The sequence below is a fragment of the Thunnus albacares genome, chromosome 16 (genome assembly GCF_914725855.1).
Source record: "Thunnus albacares chromosome 16, fThuAlb1.1, whole genome shotgun sequence".
NCBI lineage: Eukaryota > Metazoa > Chordata > Actinopteri > Scombriformes > Scombridae > Thunnus > Thunnus albacares.
In genome coordinates, this window is record NC_058121.1 from 7,453,090 (window position 1) to 7,475,219 (window position 22,130).

Below are 22,130 nucleotides of genomic sequence, written 5' to 3' on the forward strand. Positions count from 1 at the left end.
AGTGGAGCAGCTCCATGTTTTGTCTGCTGTTGACAGCCTCATCTCAGTTGTTTTGTTCTTAAACTCTCTCAGGGAGTGAGTGGGTTATATGTAGAATTATAAATATCAGATGTTGTAACTATTTAAATTGGTTTTAGAACACATGATTGAATTTGGTGTGTAATGGAGGTTGGTTGCTTTAATGTGATTACTATGCAGTACTTGTAAATTATCCTTCATTTTATGTATCCATACACCAGCTTGCAGTGCTCTTCATATCTACCATCTGCATCTTGAGAGATTTTTTAAAAAGTCTTTCAGTTATAAAACAGTATTAACTTATCAGTGATGAATTTAAGACACTGCAGCTTTTGCTGTGGCACCACAAATATTACAAAAAAAAGTTAACAGGAGCAAAAAAAAGATTTGATATTTTGTAATAGTACAATTATCAATATGGCCAACTCAGTGTTCCCGTCTCTGCTGAAAATTAATTCACAAGCACTTCAGCTATTAAAGTTATAATCCTTAAGATTTCAATCCTGGTTGACTTGGTGACACCTGTTGTTGATGACACCCTGAACTGTCAATGTTGTAGCTATTGTTAATACTGTTGAACTGTTAGGATTAATATTAACCCTAGATAGAGGGCTCCTTATCAAGAAAAAATGAAACTTGAGAAATGAAAAAACAGAATTTCAAGCCTTTTTCTACAAATTCTGTTTTTTGTCAGAAAATGCTTTGATATCATTTTTTTCAAATTGAGTGATAAAACCATTTTTATAAAAACCCTGTTTTTCATTTTCCGATTTTCGTTTCAGAATAGGAAATTGATTAAGACGAAGGTACACGGATTGTAAGTACAGTTATAATAACAATATAAGTAATACTACAGCAAACACTCTTTGAGCAGCTGCTTTGTCAGAACCACAACAGAGGAGCAACTGATGTATCTGTTTATAGCACACCAAATAAACTCAAGTTGTTTTAATAAAGAAGTCAGTCAATAACTGTGATCTGATTTCATGCTGCACACGGTGAGAGTAGTCTTCCTCTCACAGCAGAGCCCAGTACTGGCAACAGGAATTTGTTTACCTTGCTGAGGAGGTGTACAGCCTTTCGTCTGCAGCTCTTTATCTAATCACTCTGGCAGCTCACAGTTAACCTTTTAGTCTGATATAAAATTAAAAACAGTAACACTGGATGACATGCATGCATTGTTTCCTGTGAATCCCTTGTGCGTGGGTTGGCAATTTTAATCCAGTACGGGAATGGCAGACTCCACCACTAACAATAATAAATAATATATAAAGAGGTGATTACAGAATGTAAATTTAACAGCTATTGCTGAAAAGATGGGGGTTTATTGAATCAAAATCCAAAAGATTTTAATTGTAAACCTAAAAGTGTTTATTAATGACGCCATATTGTGTGTGGTCATTTGGAGATTAGCTTGCAGACAGGGTAGTTTTGTGTTTGTGATGACTCCCATGTGAGCTACTGTTCGAGACGATGCAGAGCAGATGTAAAGCTGCGGGACATTCATCTTCAGGGCATCTGGCTCCCTCTGTTTGGATCTGTCTCGCCTCTCATTAGAAGTCTGCACGAATCCGACCCTCTGTTTGCTACAGATGTTGGAGTGTTTGACTTAAACACTCACAGTTCAGTGATAGCTTTGGAATAACAATGTTATCATTTGGAAGTAGTGGTGCAGCATTTAGCTGTAGCCACTACATTTATCAGTCCAGGTCACTGAGTTCCTCTGTAGTTGTGCCTTCTTTTATTGTTGCTTGTCATCTCTGAGATTGAAGTCTCATGAGACCTTAAGACGCAGTTCAAAGCCTCACCCAGACTTAACAACTTTGTAAGAAGAAATTCTCCCAGTGTGGGCTACATTTTTATTTTTCATCTCATGTCAGTTTGTCCACTGTGTCCAGATTTGAGCATTTTCACTGCTGTAAATGTGGGTGAAATGAATCACGGAGGTAGAGTACAAACTTTATTCTTTTTTATGAAAAACTCTTTTTAAATTGACAGACCCCATAGTTGTGTCTCTGCAGACCTTTCCGTCCAAGGTACTCCTGCTGGAGTCTAAATGTTTTGAAGGACGGACAAAAGTCAATTTTACTCTTACCATTAATAAGTCATAGACAACGTAATGCACAAAGGAAAACATTTTTTAAAAAGTAGTGGTAGCTGCATTTTGCTTAAAAATTCAATCACTGTCTTCTAACCCTGAACTGGACTTCAGGGGGGAGCAGAGCAGTGATCCAGGACTGTTAGAGCTTTACAGCCTCATACTGTACATGCAACTCCCAAAACTCCCAGTTTGATAAGTGGACACTATGTGTAAAAGCCATTCTATAAATATGCTTCAATTACCTTTTCTCTTTCTAGTGCTCAGCTGAGACGGCTTAAGCAGTACATTTATTTAATCTCTTTATTTATTCATACTTTTTTTATAGTGATAGATCAAACTGCATTTCCAGACTCAAGGTGTCAAACCTACCAGATACTTCTTCAATGTACACTTTTAATGGATCTGCAACAGCATTGAAGCGTTTCCTGATGTATAAATGACAGTGTCATCTGTGTACATGATGACCAGAACATGCATATGGTTGGGTCATCAAGTCAAATTACATGTCTCCTGACATGAATAATGATACTTACAGTATACTAAACTTGTGCTTGGCTCTATTTTTGATCCAAGCTCTTTTTGCTTAGTTATACATTTACCTTCCTGGTGATAGAAAATTTTCATGGATAGCACAAAATGTTTTACTTATTCTTCTGCTTTGGTACTGTTGTGGTTCCTCTTGAGCTCCTTTTTGGATGATTGTCATGTGGGTGATATATAAGTTTAAGCTTCTTTACTTTTTAAGATTTTGTAAGTCATTTCTGACCGTGTGGTCTGATTAAATTTCTGAAATGTAAATGTAATAACCACAGACAGCCATGGAGCTGCTCCAAGGTTTCTGATCAAATGTAAAATGTATGATGTTTTAATGTAAGATGGTGTTGAGTCAGGGTTGAGAGTGCCTTATGCATTATGGCTTGAGTTTTCCTGCAATGTGAACAGCTCTGTTATTATAAGTCGGCCATGAATTATTTCTGTTTAGAGATGGAGTGATCAGTCTATCAACAGAAAAGTATTCACCAGCTACTTTTGTAAGCAATAAATCAAAGTAACTTTTCAAGCAGAAATTTCAAACATTATCTAGTTTCAGCTTCTCCATTGTGAGGATTTGCTGTTTTTTTCTGTTTATTCTGTGATAGTAAATCGAATATCTCTGGATTTTTGGTGTTTGAAGACATTATCTTGGGCTTTAGGAAGTAGTGATGACATGTTCTGGACCTAATAATTAAATGATTAATGGAGAAAATAATCAGTAATAAAAATATATAGATATATGAGACTACCAATGAAATGCCCTGTAGAACATGAACCCAGCTGCTTCAGTAAGAATACAGAAGTTGTACCTCATGGCTGTAAAATACTCCTGTAATACTGAGAGAATTTTTAACTTAACCAGGATTCCCTGTGCAAATACAGATTAAAAGAAGGGTAAAACATACTTATTTCGACTCGTGTTCGTATCATCACTTTACTGTGGTGTATGTACATTTTCAACGTATTTAGTCTGAGTTAATAGACTGTGAGTCATTGTTTGAAGACGTAAACTGGCATTCCTGGACCTGGAGCAGATCTTGTAGTATGAGCCAGTCTCAGCACTTTGTTCTTATACACAGAAAATAATGTTTTGTTTTGTTTTGCATTCTAATGAGTCTTGACAGGCTCGTCTATGTTGAAGAGAAATGCTGTTGTTTTCACACAGTAATTCCACATTTCATTACCACAGATTTGAACCTTTTCTAACATGCTTTTTCTAATATGTGTGTTTGTGTTGCCTTGATTCATACATAGGATAAAATACAGCTACAGAGGCCTGATTTACCTCCAGTAAAAATAAACACAATAGGACTGCAGACTCAGAAACATTACTTATTCTGGTTCCACCCTTGGACACCTGTTGTAAATCTGGGATATTTTTGCACAGCACAATATTATAAGGTATTGTTGGTGCAGTGGCACAGAGAAAAACTGACTAGAGATGCAGTCTGCTGCCTGTGTCTGGCATTTTTGTTATTCCCTACAAAGCTTCAGTGAGTTCCAGTTTGTTAAAAATAACAGAATGATGCCGTTTGATGCTGCTTAATCAGCAAACATTTTGACTAATATTTTAATTAAAGTATATACAAATAGCATTGTTGGAACAGAGAAAGAGTTAATTTCAAATTCATGGATGAGGAAAGTGCAATTAAATGTCTTTGTCTATAAAATTCTTAAAAATTTTGAATAATTGGCATTCACAATTTCTCAGAGCTCACAATGATGTCTTCAATTTGCTTGTTTTGTCCAAGTAACAGTCCAAAATCTATATCCTATAACCTATATACCTAAAATACGACAAAGAAAAGCAGCAAATCTTCACATATGAGAAGGTGAACATTCAGCCTTTTTGCATGAAAAATGACAAACAATTATCAAAATAGTTGCCAATTAATTGATCAACTAATTGACTAATTGTTGTAGCTTTACATTTTATACCACAGCATACCAAAAGGGATGAGAAAATTTAAAAAATGTAACACATCTCACTGGGGAGTCCTGTTTGATCCACACAGTGCACCAGATGCTGATTAGGAGACAGTTTTTATTTCAGTGTTATGTTTTACTTTGTCTTCATCTAGATGAGAATATTTTTCTTCAAGTTATTATTAGATGAGAGGATTTTCCTTCCAGTTTGTCACTGATTATGTCTATCTATGTCAGATCTATTCTGATATATATGTTTGTGTTATCATCATCTGTATAGATGCAGTAGCAACATTTTTTTTTTTTGCTACCTGTGCAGCTGCACTCTTTATTTCCAAATAGTATTAAAGGAATTCAAAAACAATGCAAGACATACAGGAACACACTTTCTGTTCAGTGGTGGTGAAGTGTGGTTGCTCCATTATCTTAACGACCCTTTGTACCATTATTCACCGTGTGGATGTTGAATTTTCACTTCTCCAGCCAACCTGAAGGAGCTGATCTCCCAGACTATAACGAGCTGGGCCCAGGAGTCTCACATCCAGGACCCAGAGCTGGTCAGAGTGATGTTCAGCCTGCTGAGGAGGCAGTATGACGGCATCGGGGAGCTGCTTCGGGCTATGAAGAAGTCCTACACCATCAGTGCTGCGTCTGTGATGGATGCTATTAACCTACTGGCATCTCTTGGTCAGATCAGGTCTCTGCTGTCAGTGCGTATGGGCAAAGAGGAGGAGAAACTCATGATCGACGGACTTGGGTAAGAAAATATGATGCAATATATGCAGTGAAATCTCTCTGAAGTATTTCTTTTAAGGCAATGTATGTGGCAACGTGAAATTATTATGATTTTTGGCCAAATTATGGCATTTGTTCCTCATTAAACATTCCTATCCACATAGATACATGTACAAAGAAGGAAGTATATTGCCTCAAAATGTTGGGATGTACAATATACTGTGACCTTCACAAATAACTTTCTTGTGTTTCCAGTGACATCATGAACAACAAGGTTTTCTACCAGCATCCCAACCTGATGAGAGTGCTGGGAATGCACGAGACTGTAATGGAGGTCATGGTCAACGTGCTGGGAGGAGACAAGTCACAGGTAGGTGTAGTTTTAACTTAATTTAACCCTTGTAAGTGGCAGCTTTTTGGCTTTCTCTATGACCCAAAAAATATACTGGAAAAATATACTTTCTAGTGTTGATGGATGCTTACATGACCCACAGGAATTTGCACAGGAACAAGGAAACCTTTTATTCCTGCCACCTCAAAACATCCTTAATCCCAAAGTAATAAAATCTGATGACCCTGAAGTATTAGGGTTTAGTGTGCAGTACTAAATGTCACTAATTGGGAGAAATTTTCTATGTCAAACACAGCAGTCACTTTTAAATCCATTACAAGTCTAATTTGCCTACTCTTAAGCATTCTTTCGATGTGGAGGTAAATGCAAACACAAATATATAGATTGGCTTTTTTGTTCCTGAATTCAATCTGTTTTTACCAAAGGGAAAAAAAAAACATTAGAGAACTTATCTTGTAATTATGACTTACTATCTTATAATTACGAGGTCTGGTGTTACACGGTATTCTGTGACCTGATTAGGCATCAGCTATATTGTCATTGCAAATGTTTATTGTACTTTATTGCATGCTTTATTCTGATAGTTATGCAATGTGCTTCTGTAGTATACTGATCTCAGGAAAATACATTTTATCCTAAGAGGGTGAAGTAAGCCAAGAGCAACAACCCAATACCCAGAAAAACCACAAGGGTAATGGAGAGGTCAGAGGAGTAAACTAGGTAAAGGAGTGGGCATGAAAGGCGTGAGAGGGAGGCTTCTCAAGTGTGTCCTTTTTGGGCAGCGCTGACAGAAGCTGGAAGGAGATGGTTGTGATTTAATGCCACAGCTAGTGCCAAGCATGAAGTGAACCTCAGACAGGCAGACAGACCTCAGGGAGACATTAAGGCCTTCACATCTGACGCTGGCAGTCTGATCACACAGTCTCAGACATAAATTCCAGACCGGTTTACTGCCACTTGATATGTGTAGTTCACTTACAGTAGCCATATAAAGTGGCAGTAAGCATAGCTTGTAGATCAGGTTTGCAGTATTTACTCTTTTATTATCTATAATGTTGTCTTAGTCATGGCACTGTACAGAATAATGTCAAGCCATGATTTAGTTGGGTAATGAATTTTCTAGTTATGGCTTTGTTCACAGAATCATCTAAAAATATAATCAAGGCTATAATCAAGGTTTGCTATTTTTCAACCCAGACTTTAATAAAATGTTGATTCCCAGTCCTGCACAGGATTACCTTACAGGTAGCATTAATACTGAGAAACTTCTCACTGCCCTTAAACACAGTCTAAAGGTTAAAGTGCTTTGGCTGGTTATAGAGGTGGAAGCATTCGGTGTGATTGAAAGTTGAGCAGTTAGGGCAACTTGCGCTGTGTATATTTGCAGAGTGTAATTTGCCGGAGGCAAGAAGAAGATTTCCCTCCCTCTAGTATCTATCTATTCCTCTTGCAATTTACTTTCATCTCTGGTGTGGACAAAAATTACTCCACTGTTAGATTTATGCTCTGACTGAAGCTTGGACTCAACCCATACTAAAACCTACAAAAATTAGGATGACACAGAGAAAAAGGCATAGAATGCAAAAATGCTTGAAAGTGAAATGATTTTCCAGTTGTTGTGTTGTGAACAGAAACAGCATTTTATTTATTGACTGCACCATGAGTTTATTGATAGTCGCAGACCATTATCAGAGCCAAACACATAAGACTCAGCAGCCTCTAGACATATCAAAATAGATCACAATCCGCCTGCGCTCCTGCAGTCACTTCTGTGGAAAAACACTAGATTTCATCTTTAAAAATATACTCTTGTCTCTAGAGCAACTTCAGAAAAGTTCATATAAAACTAAAGGCTTTGACTCCAGCACATCTTTCTAAACCTGTTTTCATTTCTTCATCCACAGGAGATCGCCTTCCCCAAAATGGTGGCGAGCTGCTGTCGTTTCTTGTGCTACTTCTGTCGTATTAGCCGCCAGAACCAGAAAGCCATGTTTGACCACCTGAGCTACCTGCTGGAAAACAGCAGCGTCGGGCTGGGTAAGCAGCAACAAATTTGCTAAATGAGACGTTCATTTTACAGTTTTTTTTTTTTTTTGCTGTTGTCAATCTGAGAGAGGAAGACGAGGTTTAAAAATGTATGGAAGAATGTTAATATAAAGGATAAGCAACTGAAACTAGCTTTTTAAAAGTAAAAGAAGAGATGACTAGTAAAAGTTGGAGAAGGAAGCAGTGAAAAACAAAAATATTGAGGATAAGTTAAAGGGGCTCCTTGACATTTTTTGAATTTCTTCACCACAATCTGCCACACAGTAGAAACTGAAAAAATGTCATTGTTCTGTTCCCAAAATAATGACAAATTCACTGAAACTAATAGGTGCTACTTGCTGGATGAGTTTTTCAGCTAATTGAAGTGTCGGCACAAACTTATCAACCATATTATGACAAGCGGTGGGTTAAGAAAAATAACAGCCTCTGATTCAAAATGCCAGGGTATCAGTGTGAGAGTGAAAAAGGGGTCACTGATAGAGAAAGAAGAACGGCAGAGAGAGAGGGAGAGAAATGAGGGACGGCGGTTAGTTAGGCATGCAGGGCAGAACTGATGAGTCACTGGGCTCCGGCTGCTGCTGCTGTAAACTAAGGCACCTGCATGTGAAAGAGGGGAGGGTCACATGGTCTGGAGAGAATAAATTAATGCAAAAACACCAGATTGTGATGCCTAACGTGAAACATTTATTTGCTCACTTCTGTAAACCACAGCGTGAACAGGACATGGGCTTTATGTTTTCTTTGGGTAAATGATCATTTCAAAGCTGATTGTCCCAAATGATAAGTTTGCCTGCATGACAGACATAGTTAAGTGTGCACAACTGTTGTTATTCTACATACTTATTATTCTCTTTCATTTTATTTTTATACTTCCACCAGAAGTTCAGTGAGCTATTCCTCCTGCAATTTTGGAGTTACATGTACACTGATGGCATGCCCAGCTGATAAGTATACTATGAGTTTTGGTAGCAGTCTGATGCACAGTTTTCACATAATTAGTTAAGTAGCCTTTTTTTGTATCTGTCCCAATGCAATATGTGGATGCAATTGGCTACTTTGACCTTTTCTCTAGAGCTGTGTCACTTACAGTCATTAAACTTGGTACATTTGGTCCCTGCGTGGATACCTTCAGCCTATAAAAAATGGCACCAACAGTGCAACCATGTGGTCAGACAGTTATGTTTTTTTTTTTTTGTTTTTTGGCAAATAACTCATTAATCCTGAGGCCTAGAAGAAAACATTGTGGATTCCTTGGATCAGATTGGGTGTCTACAGCTACATTTTTAAATACCTGCTTTTCTATTACCATTATGGGGCCAATACTTGGTACGCATGCACCCCCTGTCCATCTGCTCAACATATTAACACGATCAGCCTTATTACACCGCCTTTTGGCCATTTCTGGTGCACTTTGACTTTTCTCTTTGCCTTTTGACCTGCGAGTCACCTGTGGTGGCGCATGCTTTGGGGGGCAGCCATGCCAGGTTGCCAGCACACCTAAATTTTCTGGTTCTAAGTATAAGCCAATTATTGTATGTATTAATTGTTATTAAATAATATATATTTATTATTAATTGTATAATTAATAATTGCCATGCAATTGTGCACAGTTATTTTGAGCCATTGACATAGTCAGGGAGTGTTTTGTGCATATAGAAACACAAAGGATTCATTAATTAAAATTTAAGAAACTTTCTGTGTCTGTGGTGCTCAAATGTTTTGATTTGCCTATTAAAATGTGCATTGATTACAATATTAATGCTAGGAGTCGCAGATGTCTAGTGAAAGTGATGTAACTCACATTCGATGCATCATATGTGTTAATGTATCATTATGTATTTTTTTCATAATGGCTTCTCAAAATTTTCATTATGTCTGGAATTCAAACTGAGAAAATTCTCAATCACTGCATTGCTATATCACCTCAATAATATTTTGACGCTCAGTTCAGAGTTTAAGTGCTTTTATTAAATATGTGAGAATCTGCTGGGTTTGCAAGAAATCTATTGGAAATAATATTTTGTTCTGCTTTAGCAATAAATATGTAAAATGTTTGAATAATATTCCAAAAACATTTTTTTAATTAGTATGTCATTTGTAATATGAAGTCTGCCTCTGTACAAAGATCAACTGTAAACCTGAACACTTGAACACCACCTGCTATTCTGGGTAAAACAGAGAATAATAGGATAGCAAATGTAGACAGACTGCCCCCTGTTGTTTAGTATGGAACAAATATAAAGTGCCTTTTGGCTTTGCTGGTGACACTTGCCTGTATGTTTTTGTGTTTGTGTGTTTAGCCTCTGAAGCTATGCGAGGCTCCACTCCACTGGATGTGGCTGCATCTTCAGTGATGGACAACAACGGCCTGGCTCTGGCCCTGGAGGAGCCTGATCTGGAGAAGGTTTGTTGCTTCAGGACTCAAATCTGAAGCTCAGTGCAGTATTCATTTCACGCTTGACTGCAACTAAAGGACTGAGGCTGCGTAAGAATCTGAGACGTAATAGAATTTGTTATAATTTTACCATAATTGATCCTCAAACCACTATTAAAATGTAGCAACCCAGCAAAATTGCTTCAGCTCAGTGTAATAGAAAGTACAAAAATATCAGCTTGTATTTGTTGAGCTGTGTCACTCATTTCTTTTGTTGGCAGAAATGTGCAATTTGTACAGAAAGCTTATTTAAATGCTGTCATGCCACAACTCAGCCACAAAGCACTGCACTTTGTGGTTTCAGGCTGATTTAGATTACCATGCAGTTTTTTATTCTGTTCATTAAAACTGACCCTGAGGTATTTGTTGTTGTAGCAGATAGATCTGACTATGATAGATTTACTTTAGTGTTAAATATTATTCCAGGCACTGTGGAATTAAAGAGAATTTGAATCAAATTACATGAAACATGCTGAAATTAGAGAACCAGATATTCTCGTTTTAAGAGTAAATTTAGTTTTATGTAGATTAAGTGCTCTGAAACAACCTTTTAGTCAAAAAGACTCTTAGTACTCAGATGGTGAGATGAAATTAGTCTTGCTTGTCCTTGAGATTTTATAATACTCAAGTGATATCAGTATTTTTTATGTCATATTAGAATGAAGTACGGAAACGGTCTGAATTGCAAAATGATCAGCACATTAATTTTCATTATCAACTACTGAGATGACTTCTTATTAAAACTTCTCACAGCTGACTTATGGTGAAACAAGGTCAGATAGAAATAGAAACTTCATACCACATACATTTTCCCAGTGAAAAATTAAGTATGACGTTCTGCCAGTTTAGTAAGCTAACTGAGCAAATGCTTTTAAACCATCACTGTTACTGAAACTGACTGTCAAAAAGACTGTGTGCCATCATAATACACCCAGGAGTGAAACAGAATTTTGTGTGTGTGTGTGTGTAGGTGGTGACATACTTGGCAGGCTGTGGTCTTCAGAGTTGTGCCATATTGGTTGCCAAGGGTTACCCAGACCTGGGCTGGAACCCCATAGAGGGAGAGCGTTATCTGTCCTTCTTGAGGTTTGCTGTCTTCTGCAACGGTATGTTGACTTCCATACTGAGTTCAACAAGAAAATACAGTTAATGTAGCGTTTTAAAAATACACTTCGGAGTTTTTGTCCACTTGTGGAGCTGTTTCAAAATGAGGTCTTGCAAATGTTTTATGATGCAGAAAATATATTCAACATGTTTGTTAGGCCTTAAGAATTTGTTTTTGCAAAACTGGAAAAAGTCATTTCAGCTTTATGAAATCCTGCATGTGGAGACAAATACAACTGAGAGGATTCATTACCCCTGTGAATCTGTCTTTGTTAGTGGTGTGTAGATGTGGTGTTTGCACGGTTATGTTTTTGTGACACTGTTATTACAGTAATAGGTAGAGAAATTAAAAACAGGCAGAAATCACAGAATCACCTTCCCTTCATTAACCCTAATCCTCCATAACTATAAATACTTAACTAAAGTGACCTTGTGCAAGACATTTTACCAACAACTGTGGTGCTGCTCAGTTGCCATGACTGGGAAACCCAAGTGGAAGTGTCAGTGAGCTTTCCCTGGATAAAAAATTAAATAGTCCTTTAGCAGAGCACTGAATACCACTTCCAGGATTTCTGCCCTCTCGCTGACACTGACCTTTCCTTTCGGGGATTATTTAAATCATCACCTAATGTGTGAGAAAGTTTCATCTAAATACCCGTCTATTGGCCTTCTTGTATTTGCATATCAGGTGAGAGCGTGGAGGAAAATGCCAATGTGGTGGTGAAGCTGTTGATCAGGCGTCCAGAGTGTTTCGGCCCCGCCCTGAGGGGAGAGGGAGGCCAGGGTCTGCTGGCCGCCATGAAGGAGGCCATCAAGATCTCTGAGGATCCAGCTCTGGACCTGCCTAAAACCCCTGCTGTAGTCAATACTGCGTAAGAATCCACACCAGTTTCTCTTACACATTTTCTGTTCTTGTGAGGGTGGAAAAGCCTCTCAATCAGCATTTAGATCATCATGACAAAAACCCATTCAGTGGATCGAAAGCAATCAGTAGTGATTAAGTCTCACATTATCTGTGTCTTTGTGGGGAATTTCAGTGTCTTTCTGAATGCTGCATTATCTTTAGTTAGTACACACTTTAATGGTGCCATGTCAGTATGAATTTGATATATTGTTCATTCACATTACTGGGAAGATATTGAAGGTTACTTCTTTGTGGAAGCCTGCACAAAGGAAAGAGAAGGAGGTTATTGCTCTGTTTGAATATGAGGGGTTTCATTTTATTGAAATTATTTACTAAAATGTCTCCTGCTAAAATAGGAAAGTCTTTAAAGAGGAAATTATTTATTTTATTTAACCACTGTACAACATAATGTTTTATTAAACCAGGTCAGTTTAGATTAATGTTCCCCTCCAGACAAATTTTAAGACAAATACTGTAGAGATGCTCTGCTTTGAATAATAATTTATCTGACATAGTTTTGACAAAAACAGTCTCCCTCATGGAAAAATCCAGAATCTATGAATATGCAAATGTGTTTCCTCTCACAGCTTTAATTGCTGGATGCAAGATGCCTCCTACTTTTCTGAAAAGCTTATTGTCAGTGTGTGTGAACATCACACTTTACTTGAATAGAAGTAGAGTCTTGAATGGCTAAATCAGAGAAATTTTAGGACACAGGTTAAACATAAAGACATCATGCAGATATACTAGAGGTTAGAGACTCAAGAAAAAAATTAATGCAGCGTTGATATTGATCGAAGCGAGTTTGTGGAAAGTGTTGGTGCCTGCCTGCTCACATCAGTATGCAAAGCCTGTAATACACTGGATGCATTTTAATGGGTAAGGTTATTATTGCCTGACGTGAGGAGAGGAATTGGGAAGCAGGTCAAAATCAATATGTATAACATAGTGGCCTGTAAGGAGATCATGTATTGTGCAAAAACACTGTTACAAATGCTCACAAAATTACCCATCTACTGCTCCTCTGTTTCTCCTCTTTTTTCTTCTCAAACTACCTTATTAAACCTATAAGTTTATGGTTCCTGAGTCTCTGACTACCATGGATAGTTATATATTTCTTCATATATTTAAGAAAGATATTGTCCAAGTGACAAAGTTGTGTTTTGTGTGTCTGTATGTTTCAGGTCTGGTGAGGAAGAGGAAGAAATTATCCACATGGGCAATGCCATCATGTCGTTCTACTCAGCTCTTATTGACCTGCTGGGACGCTGTGCTCCAGAGATGCATGTGAGGCTCTCGACAGCATCCTGCATTTGTAAAAATAAATCAAAAGGAGTAGAATTTGGATCATCATAAGTCTGGTTCCTCCGAGAGTATCTTCATAGTGCTTGTTTAACATCATCTGTCATAAATATAACTGTAATTACAGTATTTGTTTGCCTTCTAAAATTGGTAAACATACTGTATAAAAAGAGACAGGAAGACCCTCCTTTTGTGTTTTGTTGAAGGCACCTCTTTTATGAGGATTCACAACATGAAAACACAGAATAAACCAATTTTTAACTTTTCAATTACAGCTACAATACTGTGCTGTGCTACTAGATTTAAATTTGGTAACATATTCTGCTACACATTCATCACTTTCACCCTGCCATAGGCCTACTAGATGCCTTTTCATCATGCACAGACTCTCAGCTATCCAGAACCCATTATATACAGTGGTATTGCTGCAGTGACCTGAATTAAATAGCAAGGTTTATGCCGACTATGTCTCTGTTTGTATCTCTAAAAGCTTATCAATGCGGGTAAAGGTGAGGCGCTGCGTATCCGAGCTATCCTGCGCTCTCTGGTTCCCACTAAAGACCTGGTTGGCATCATCAGCATCCCCCTCAGAACGCCTGTGGTTAATAAAGGTATGGTGGTCTGCCTGCTGGAGGTATATTATTGTAAATAACTGTGTTCTACTGTAGCAGCCAGGAATCATTCAGGAGTTAATATCTGTACACTCCTGTTTGTGCTTTGCTTATAATTTTATGTGTAGTTATCAGCTTACCTGAAAAAAAAAAGCTATCATCAGCAGCAATCACACCAGAAAATTAACTACATATCCAATTTTCTATGTGCCATGTTTTAAGAACGCAAGCTGCATCTTAAATGACTGAACTCATCCCCATCTACCAATCCCCGATGTTTAAGCCTGTTTTTTCTTTACTTAAATAGTCTGAAATACTAGAAAGATCAGATCAGATTATAGATAAGAGATAGAAATAACAAATACAACATTAACAAAGTGTATATCTTGATTTAAAAAAAACAAAACAAAAAACTTTCTTTTCTAAAAAACCTTCAGATGGCTCAGTGACAGAACCCGACATGTCAGCCTGTTTCTGTCCGGACCACAAGGCCCCCATGGTGCTCTTCCTGGACAGAGTGTATGGGATCGAGGACCAGAGCTTCCTGCTCCACCTATTGGAGGTCGGCTTCCTGCCTGACCTCCGAGCCTCGGCGTCTCTGGACACAGTGAGTGTGAAAAAAAAACTAAATAACTTTAATCCCTAGCAACCCTTACGCCTTCAAATACCCATTTTAGACTCAATAGCTACCAAAACATTTGTGTCTATTTATTTTATCATCTTTCTCATCTCCATGGCTATTACATTTCTGACTCAAATGGTGTTCTTTAATTTAGTGCATGGAGTTATGCTTGCGTTCCCAGTTTGCTCATTAAAGTTGTGTGTGTGTGTAGAGTCAGATAATCTCAGCAAACAATGAACACTGATTGTTCAGTAATACAATCAGGACAAAGCCTCATCATGACTGCCTCCAAGTTGTTAGACGCATTATCATAATCACTGGTAAAATCATCCCATTAGAAACGGTAAACATCTTCTCATCCACAGAAAATGAGAAATGAGCTTATTCAATATGTTTTTGTAAGTTTATGTGTCTGATCAGTAGTTCGACTTATCATGTTGGTCTAATACTTAGAGACATAACACTCCCTGCTGGGGCAATGTGAGAATCACCAGTAAACCACTGTGAATATTTCAGAAATTTCTCTAGAGGAAATATAATTGCTCTCCATATAACTTATCAGCTGAATTAGTGTAAAAATGATTACTATTGCCATCATTTACCACAGGTTCACTGTTTCTTACATCGAACATGCAGTGAATCTACTGTGTTTGTCAATGAGAAATTTTCAATGAGGGGTGTCAGGTTCGATTTTTATTTTTTGAGCAGTCTTGTGTTACTCCACAATTACCTGATCTGATTTAACAGGGAAGTTTTCCTCAACATGTTTGAGGCTCATGTTGCCTTGTCAGCTTTTTAGATTAATAAAAAACTGAATTATTGAAAAAGAATCTGTGTTCTTGTATCAAGAAAAGTCATATTTGTCCCCATAAAGTCATCTCAAGTCTTCAGCAGGCTTTATTACTCCAAGACAAACATTTTAAGTTTACAATGTTTATGTAAGATAGTAATGACTCAACTTCTTCAGTTCCTCTACAAGTCGTTGTTTGGCATTAAGTCTGGAGTTAGTTTTTCACCAGTAAGATTTGTTTGCTTTTTCAATTTGCATACATATAGTAAGGTAAACTGCACTTTGCACTACCACCACCATCTCCTGTCCCCCATAAAAGTCAAATTTAAAAGTAAGAACATACAGAAATCTTTCATAAAACCATTCATATTCAGTCAATTTTCAAATCTTGGGCATCATTTCAATCATTCACTAACTGTGACATCAGGGGGAAATGGATGTTTTTCAACTCCACTTTAACAGGGCTTTACTGTTTTTATCTGCCAGTGAACCACATATTATTTCTTTTTGCTCCTGCCAGGAGCCTATAATCACTCCAACCTTCCACTAATCTTGACAAGACTGTAGCGTGCCTCTCCGTCCTTCAGCTATTGTATAACTATTGTTCTCTGTCCAACAGGAGGTGTTAAGTACCAGTGAGACGGCGTTGGCCATGAACAGATACATCGGATCAGCTCTGCTGCCTCTGCTGACCCGCTGTGCCGCTCTCTTTGAAAACACAGAGCACTACGCACAGCTGATCGACTCCACGCTACACACCATCTACCGGCTGTCCAAAGCCCGCTCACTCACTAAAGCCCAAAGGGATGCCATTGAAGACTGTCTGCTGGCTATCTGCAAGTAAGGCTTGCCAAGCTTTGCTCAGACTCTGCTGAGTGAAAATATTAAAGAAGAGCTGGAGATTGACAGAGGCTGCACACTGTTGTATTCAAAACAGTTCTACTGTCAAATAGCTTGCCTCAAGCTTTAGTACAACACATATTGAAAAGCCCTCTCTTCCACCTCACTTGAACAACCAGGAAACATTGATTTAATCACATTAAGTTAAGGCAAATTTGATATTTGGGTTAATTTAACCAGCACCCTGGCTTTTAATCACTTTTAGAAACAAATAATATGACATATTTTGTACTTTAATTATTGGTAAACCCAGTCGTTTTTGAGGACCTCATACATATTCAACAAAGAATAACTGCCATGCTGTGCTATTGGAAGGATTGACATGTTATAAATTCAGCTCTATTGATGCCAAAGTTAGCATCAGCAACATTATCATTAATTAAGAACCTACTTAGTATTACAGAGTGATCACACTGATAATTAAGGAGTTTTACCACATAACATTTGGCAGTCATTTTGGATTTCTGTGACAAAGTTTGACCTCCGTTGACTCTGAGTCATGCAGCTCTGTGCATATAGTATGTCTGCCAGGTATTTATGGTTACATTACAGCTGACATTCTGGGCTTTACTGAGAGTTGTCCTTCATACAGTTAAACCAGTTTACACCAAGTCTTGGATAATCTATTTCTACTCAGGTGCTCCAACTGGATTAATTGCACAAGTGAGAATTATATCAGATCAGTTCTGCATATTGCTGAAATGAACGTTGCTTGAATCTGCAGTTAGTTATTTATTTGATATCTAGTCTTTACTTTCTCCTTCTTTATTTTTATGTTTAAACAATCTATATTTATTTTACAGGCATCTGCGTCCCTCCATGATGCAGCAGCTGCTCAGACGGCTGGTGTTTGATGTTCCCATGCTTACCGAATACTGCAAAATACCTCTCCGGGTGAGACACTGGACACTGTCTGTTGACCATATTGTGTTTGATTTATGAATACAAGCAATCAGAGGCATCTCGTATTTCACAACCCATCTATCATCCTCATTTCCAGCACACTCAACACTCATAATAAATATAAATGTCTCCTTGTCAAAGCATTTTATATCTCACTTGTTTTCTCAGTGAATAAGCACTGTCCAGTCATTGACATAACAATATTTAATACATTTGAACCTGACTTTTTATGCTCTCTTGTATCTGTGATCTCCAGCTGCTGACCCACCACTACGAGCAGAACTGGAAGTACTACTGTCTGCCGTCTGGTATGAGCAGCTTTGGCATAGCCTCAGACGAGGAGATCCTCCTCACCAAGAAACTCTTCTGGGGAATCTTTGACTCCCTGTCTCAGAAGGTACAGCCGGAAACCATGTTTTATAGATTATTTATTAAGATAAGATGACAGAATGTGCATGGACCAGGAAATAATTCATGATTTTAGAAAGCTATAATACTTCTCTGTATTTTCTGTATCTGTTCTTCTTCTTGCCCATTTTCCATCTCTGAGAATAAATAAGGAGATGAGGAAGTGTTTACCTTAAATCACTCTCTGTTGCATAATGTTTTAGTGGCCTAGTAGTGGTGCTTGCTCTCATAAAGCTTTACACTATTTTCTGCTGTTTTTTTAATATTCTTTTTCTCTGAAAATCTTGGATTTTCACCGCTCAAGTACGGCTCTCCTGAGAGGAGAAAAGTTCTTGGTAGTCAGAGGTAGTGAAGTGAAAGCTCAATGAAGTGCTTGTGAGCACTGCAGCTGAGGCGAAACCGAAACAGATGAATCATTTATCAGTCTGTGACAGGCTGCCACTTGGTGCAGACTTTTCCTGCTCTCTGGCTTTCATTTTCTTTCCTATTCCTCTTCTTTCTCTGGCTCTGCTCTGCTCCGTCTGTCCATCTAATAGCTAAAGAGACATGGCCTCAACAACTGCAGAGAAAATGGTTGGATAATCAGTGTGTAACCCTTCTCCCTTGTCTGTTTGTCTTCTGTTCTGTAGAAGTATGATTCTGAACTTTTCAAAACGGCCAACTTATGCCTGTGTGCCATCGCTGGAGCCCTGCCTCCTGACTTTGTGGATGCCAGTTTAGGGGCAACACTGGAGAAACAGACATCAGTGGATGCACAGGGCAACTTTGATCCCAAACCTATAAACACTGCCAAGTGAGTGGTTTGAAAATATACCTACCTACTCACTCACTTATTTATAGTCAAGGAGATAAAAGTCACAATGTGGAAATTAATCTTAAGTCTTAAACTGATTGTGTTTTGCCAAATATAAGATTTTTGTTAAAAGCTACAAACCAAAGCCGAAAACAAAGCTTTTACCTGCTAAATATACAAGTGCAATTTACATGATATAATGACAAACATTATCTGTATTTTTCAGCATCTCCCTTCCTGAAAAACTCGAGTACATTGCCAACAAATATGCAGAGCATTCCCATGATAAGTGGTCCTCAGAGAAGGTCAGTCCCTGTGTGGTCTGACATTTGATTTATTTCTACATATACAGTAGAGATGTGGAAGAAGCAGAACAAAATTATGGGAATTGAGGACTTCTAAATGTGGTCTACATTGTTTGGTTGTTGCAGGTGTCAGCAGGCTGGAAACATGGAGACAATATGGACGAGCACGCCAAAACCCATCCACTGCTGAAGCCTTATAAAGCTCTGAGTGAGAAGGTACATGCACACCGGTACACAGACAGCTGCTGCTAGGGGAGTGTTTAAACAACCTCTGATACCTGAAAGAGAATACATCTTTAAATATTTAGGAAATAATTAATATTATATACTGTATATATAATTTAAGACACATTTGCTTCACCAGTTTTTACTGATAGATGAAAGTTTTAGTTATAAAAACAACTTCTCTCAGAGGCAGAGATGCTGTGAAGATGAGGGGATAAACAGAAAGAGATTTTAAGCCAAAAAGTAATTTGTTTGGTTGCGGTAGGAGAGAGAAACATACCGGTGGCCAGTGAAGGAGTCACTGAAGAGCATGCTGGCTATGGGCTGGAACATTGAGAGGACCAAGGAGGGAGAAGCCATCTTCCAACAACGAGAGAGTGAAAAACAACGAAAGATCTCAGAGTCTCAGGTAACATCCTGATATATAATTCCCGAATTTTTTTTTATTTTTTATGATAACACAAAAAAAAACAAATATTTTGTTTCACGGATGTGACATACAGTATTACTACCTTATTCACTGATTTGTAATTGACAGAATCCACAAGATTCTCTCTTTTTAATTTTTTTCTCCATCTCTTAGTAGCAAAATATAATTTTATAATGGGGCCCCATTACACAATTACCATAAACACAAATCAATTAAGAACATTAGTGTCACTTTTATATACCATTAAAATACAAACTTTTGCTTTCAGTGGTTTTTCAGCACCATGGACAGCTCAGGAGTCAGGTTGTCAGTGGTAAAGTTGTAGATGCCTTTACAATCTGACAATTGGTCATTTCTGACAAAAAAAGATACAAAAAATGTGCTACATGCAGATATGTTGCCCACCCAAAAAAAGTACACATGGCACATTGTATAGAAAGATATACTGTATTGCTTAACTAAATTGTGTTGTTGATTTTCTGCAGGTGGCACTAATTTTCTCTCTGTTAAGACATGAAATGTCGGTCAATCCAGAGACATTAAACACATGTCTTCCTGTGCATCAGAGAATTTTTCCTAAACAAAGACGAACAAAGAAAATGTTTAATTAGCTGAATATCATTCAGTGTCAGTGGGGGAAAAGTTCATAAAAATACATTGATTTAAAGGGAAATATTGTGGATTAGCTTTGATGGATTTAATATTAAAATATTGTTCTGTGCTTGTATTGTCTGCTTCTGACTTTGTAGGTTAACGGATTCAGTCCTGCTCCAATGGACCTGCACAATGTCACTTTGTCTAGAGAGTTACAGGTTGGTTTTCATCTGACTCTTTTAGTGTTGTCACATTTACATTACCCTCAGAAAAAATGGGATTGAGAGTCTGCAGCCAGGCAAGCAGCTCTGTGAAACTGTACCTCTGCACAGCTTTGAGCTAAATGCTAACATCACCATGCTAAAATGCTGATGCTAAGCAGGTATTATGTTTACAATGTTCACCATCTTAAGTTCAGGATGTTAGTATGCTAACATTTGCTAATCAGCCCTGAACACAAAGTTTGGGCTGATTGGAATGCCATTAATTTTGCAGGAATAAACCGAAGTATTGTAGAAACTGAAATTATGATCTGATCATGCTGCTAGATGAAAGGTCATGCCACTAAAGTCTGTAGGATTAATCCTCTGGGGACCATGCATGTCTGTTCAAAATTTCATGGCAACTCATATGATAGCTGTTTCAGTCTGGACCAAAGTGGTGGACTGCCCCTAGCATGGCTAAAAATAGAACCATAGTGTAGAAGGTGGAGTGAGAGAAATGTGTTTGAAACACAAAACCAGGATGAAAGCATTCAAAATGGATGAAAAATACATTTTTGCTGTGTCCACAGGGCATGGTGGAGGTGGTTGCAGAAAATTACCACAACATCTGGTCCAAGAAGAAAAAAACTGAACTCATTAGCAAAGGTATGCAAATGTACAGGTTAAAAATACACCATTACACTTGTCTAATAATCATTTACTCTGGAGGTGTGAATTACATACATAATTTTTTAGAAAGTCCTGCAGTAATTCTGGCCAAATATTTGTGTAAAATGCACTTTAAATGATTTTTTAATTCGATTTGACCTACCAGGAGGAGGGACCCACCCACTGCTGGTTCCCTATGACACCCTGACCGCTAAAGAGAAATACAGAGACAGAGAGAAGGCCCAGGATCTCATCAAGTTCCTGCAAATCAGTGGCTATGCCATCACAAGGTTAACCTCCTCTCACTCCCATGTGTTATTTATTGTAGAAATAAGTAAAAAAATAATAATCAGAATGTCACCACAGCACAAAGTTATGTCTAAATGTTTACTGTGTTGTATACTTAAGGCAAAACCAAGTGATTATTATATACTTTTATTCACAATATTTTCCTTAGCTGGTACTGATTTAACCTGGGTTGAAAATTATATTCTAGTTGATCTCCTTGCTGTAGCACTACTGTGCATGCAACCTGTATTTTTTTTTACATGTGCTTAACCTTTGTTAATGAACTGTAGTCATTTGGGATTCTTTCATGTCACAGAGGTCAGAAGGACATGGAGCAGGACTCATCATCCATGGAGAAGCGTTTTGCCTACAAGTTTCTCAAGAGGCTGCTGAAATATGTCGACTCTGCCCAGGAGTTTATTGCACATCTTGGTGAGTTTCTGGCATTTTTTAAAACACAGATACACTGAGTAGTAAGACATGCTGTACATTGGAAAAATGGGGAAAAAAAATTATGACTCTGACCTTGCTACTCAACTTGTTAATCCAGAGGCTATGGCCACCAGTGGGAAGACAGACAAATCACCTCATGACCAGGAAATCAAGTTCTTTGCAAAGGTCCGGAAGTCTGAAATTGAAATGAGCCACTGAAATCCTGTCAAATTTACATTTAATATACGTAGCTTTTGTTGAAGTTTTGGTCTCACAGCTGTATTTCCTCTCTCCAGGTGTTGCTCCCACTGACAGATCAAACCTTTAAGAACCACTTTCTCTACTTCCTGTCCACACCCAGCAAGAACCTGAGCAGCTGTGGATGTGCCTCCAACAAAGAGAAGGAGATGGTCACCAGGTACTCTGCAGTAGAAATACATGTTTACCTCACTCTTTTAATAGTCAGGTTTTTGCAGGTCAGAGTTTGTTTTTTGACAAATA

At 38.0% G+C, this 22,130-nt stretch overlaps 1 protein-coding gene across 7 annotated transcripts in view; it reads left to right on the forward strand.

Moving 5' to 3' along the window:
* Positions 1-22,130, forward strand: part of ryr3 (ryanodine receptor 3) — a 120,767-nt gene that overhangs the window by 69,677 nt on the left and 28,960 nt on the right. For all 7 annotated transcript variants that reach the window (XM_044377105.1, XM_044377108.1, XM_044377107.1 and 4 more), the window contains 22 exons: positions 5,063-5,336; positions 5,570-5,684; positions 7,571-7,703; positions 10,013-10,116; positions 11,117-11,252; positions 11,939-12,122; positions 13,339-13,441; positions 13,947-14,067; positions 14,505-14,674; positions 16,099-16,319; positions 17,183-17,273; positions 17,539-17,679; positions 18,320-18,483; positions 18,710-18,788; positions 18,915-19,004; positions 19,279-19,422; positions 20,193-20,255; positions 20,831-20,906; positions 21,076-21,199; positions 21,514-21,629; positions 21,748-21,815; positions 21,926-22,047. In XM_044377105.1, the coding sequence (XP_044233040.1) occupies positions 5,063-5,336; positions 5,570-5,684; positions 7,571-7,703; positions 10,013-10,116; positions 11,117-11,252; positions 11,939-12,122; positions 13,339-13,441; positions 13,947-14,067; positions 14,505-14,674; positions 16,099-16,319; positions 17,183-17,273; positions 17,539-17,679; positions 18,320-18,483; positions 18,710-18,788; positions 18,915-19,004; positions 19,279-19,422; positions 20,193-20,255; positions 20,831-20,906; positions 21,076-21,199; positions 21,514-21,629; positions 21,748-21,815; positions 21,926-22,047 (2,839 nt within the window). The remainder of the gene's footprint in view (positions 1-5,062; positions 5,337-5,569; positions 5,685-7,570; positions 7,704-10,012; positions 10,117-11,116; positions 11,253-11,938; positions 12,123-13,338; positions 13,442-13,946; positions 14,068-14,504; positions 14,675-16,098; positions 16,320-17,182; positions 17,274-17,538; positions 17,680-18,319; positions 18,484-18,709; positions 18,789-18,914; positions 19,005-19,278; positions 19,423-20,192; positions 20,256-20,830; positions 20,907-21,075; positions 21,200-21,513; positions 21,630-21,747; positions 21,816-21,925; positions 22,048-22,130) is intronic.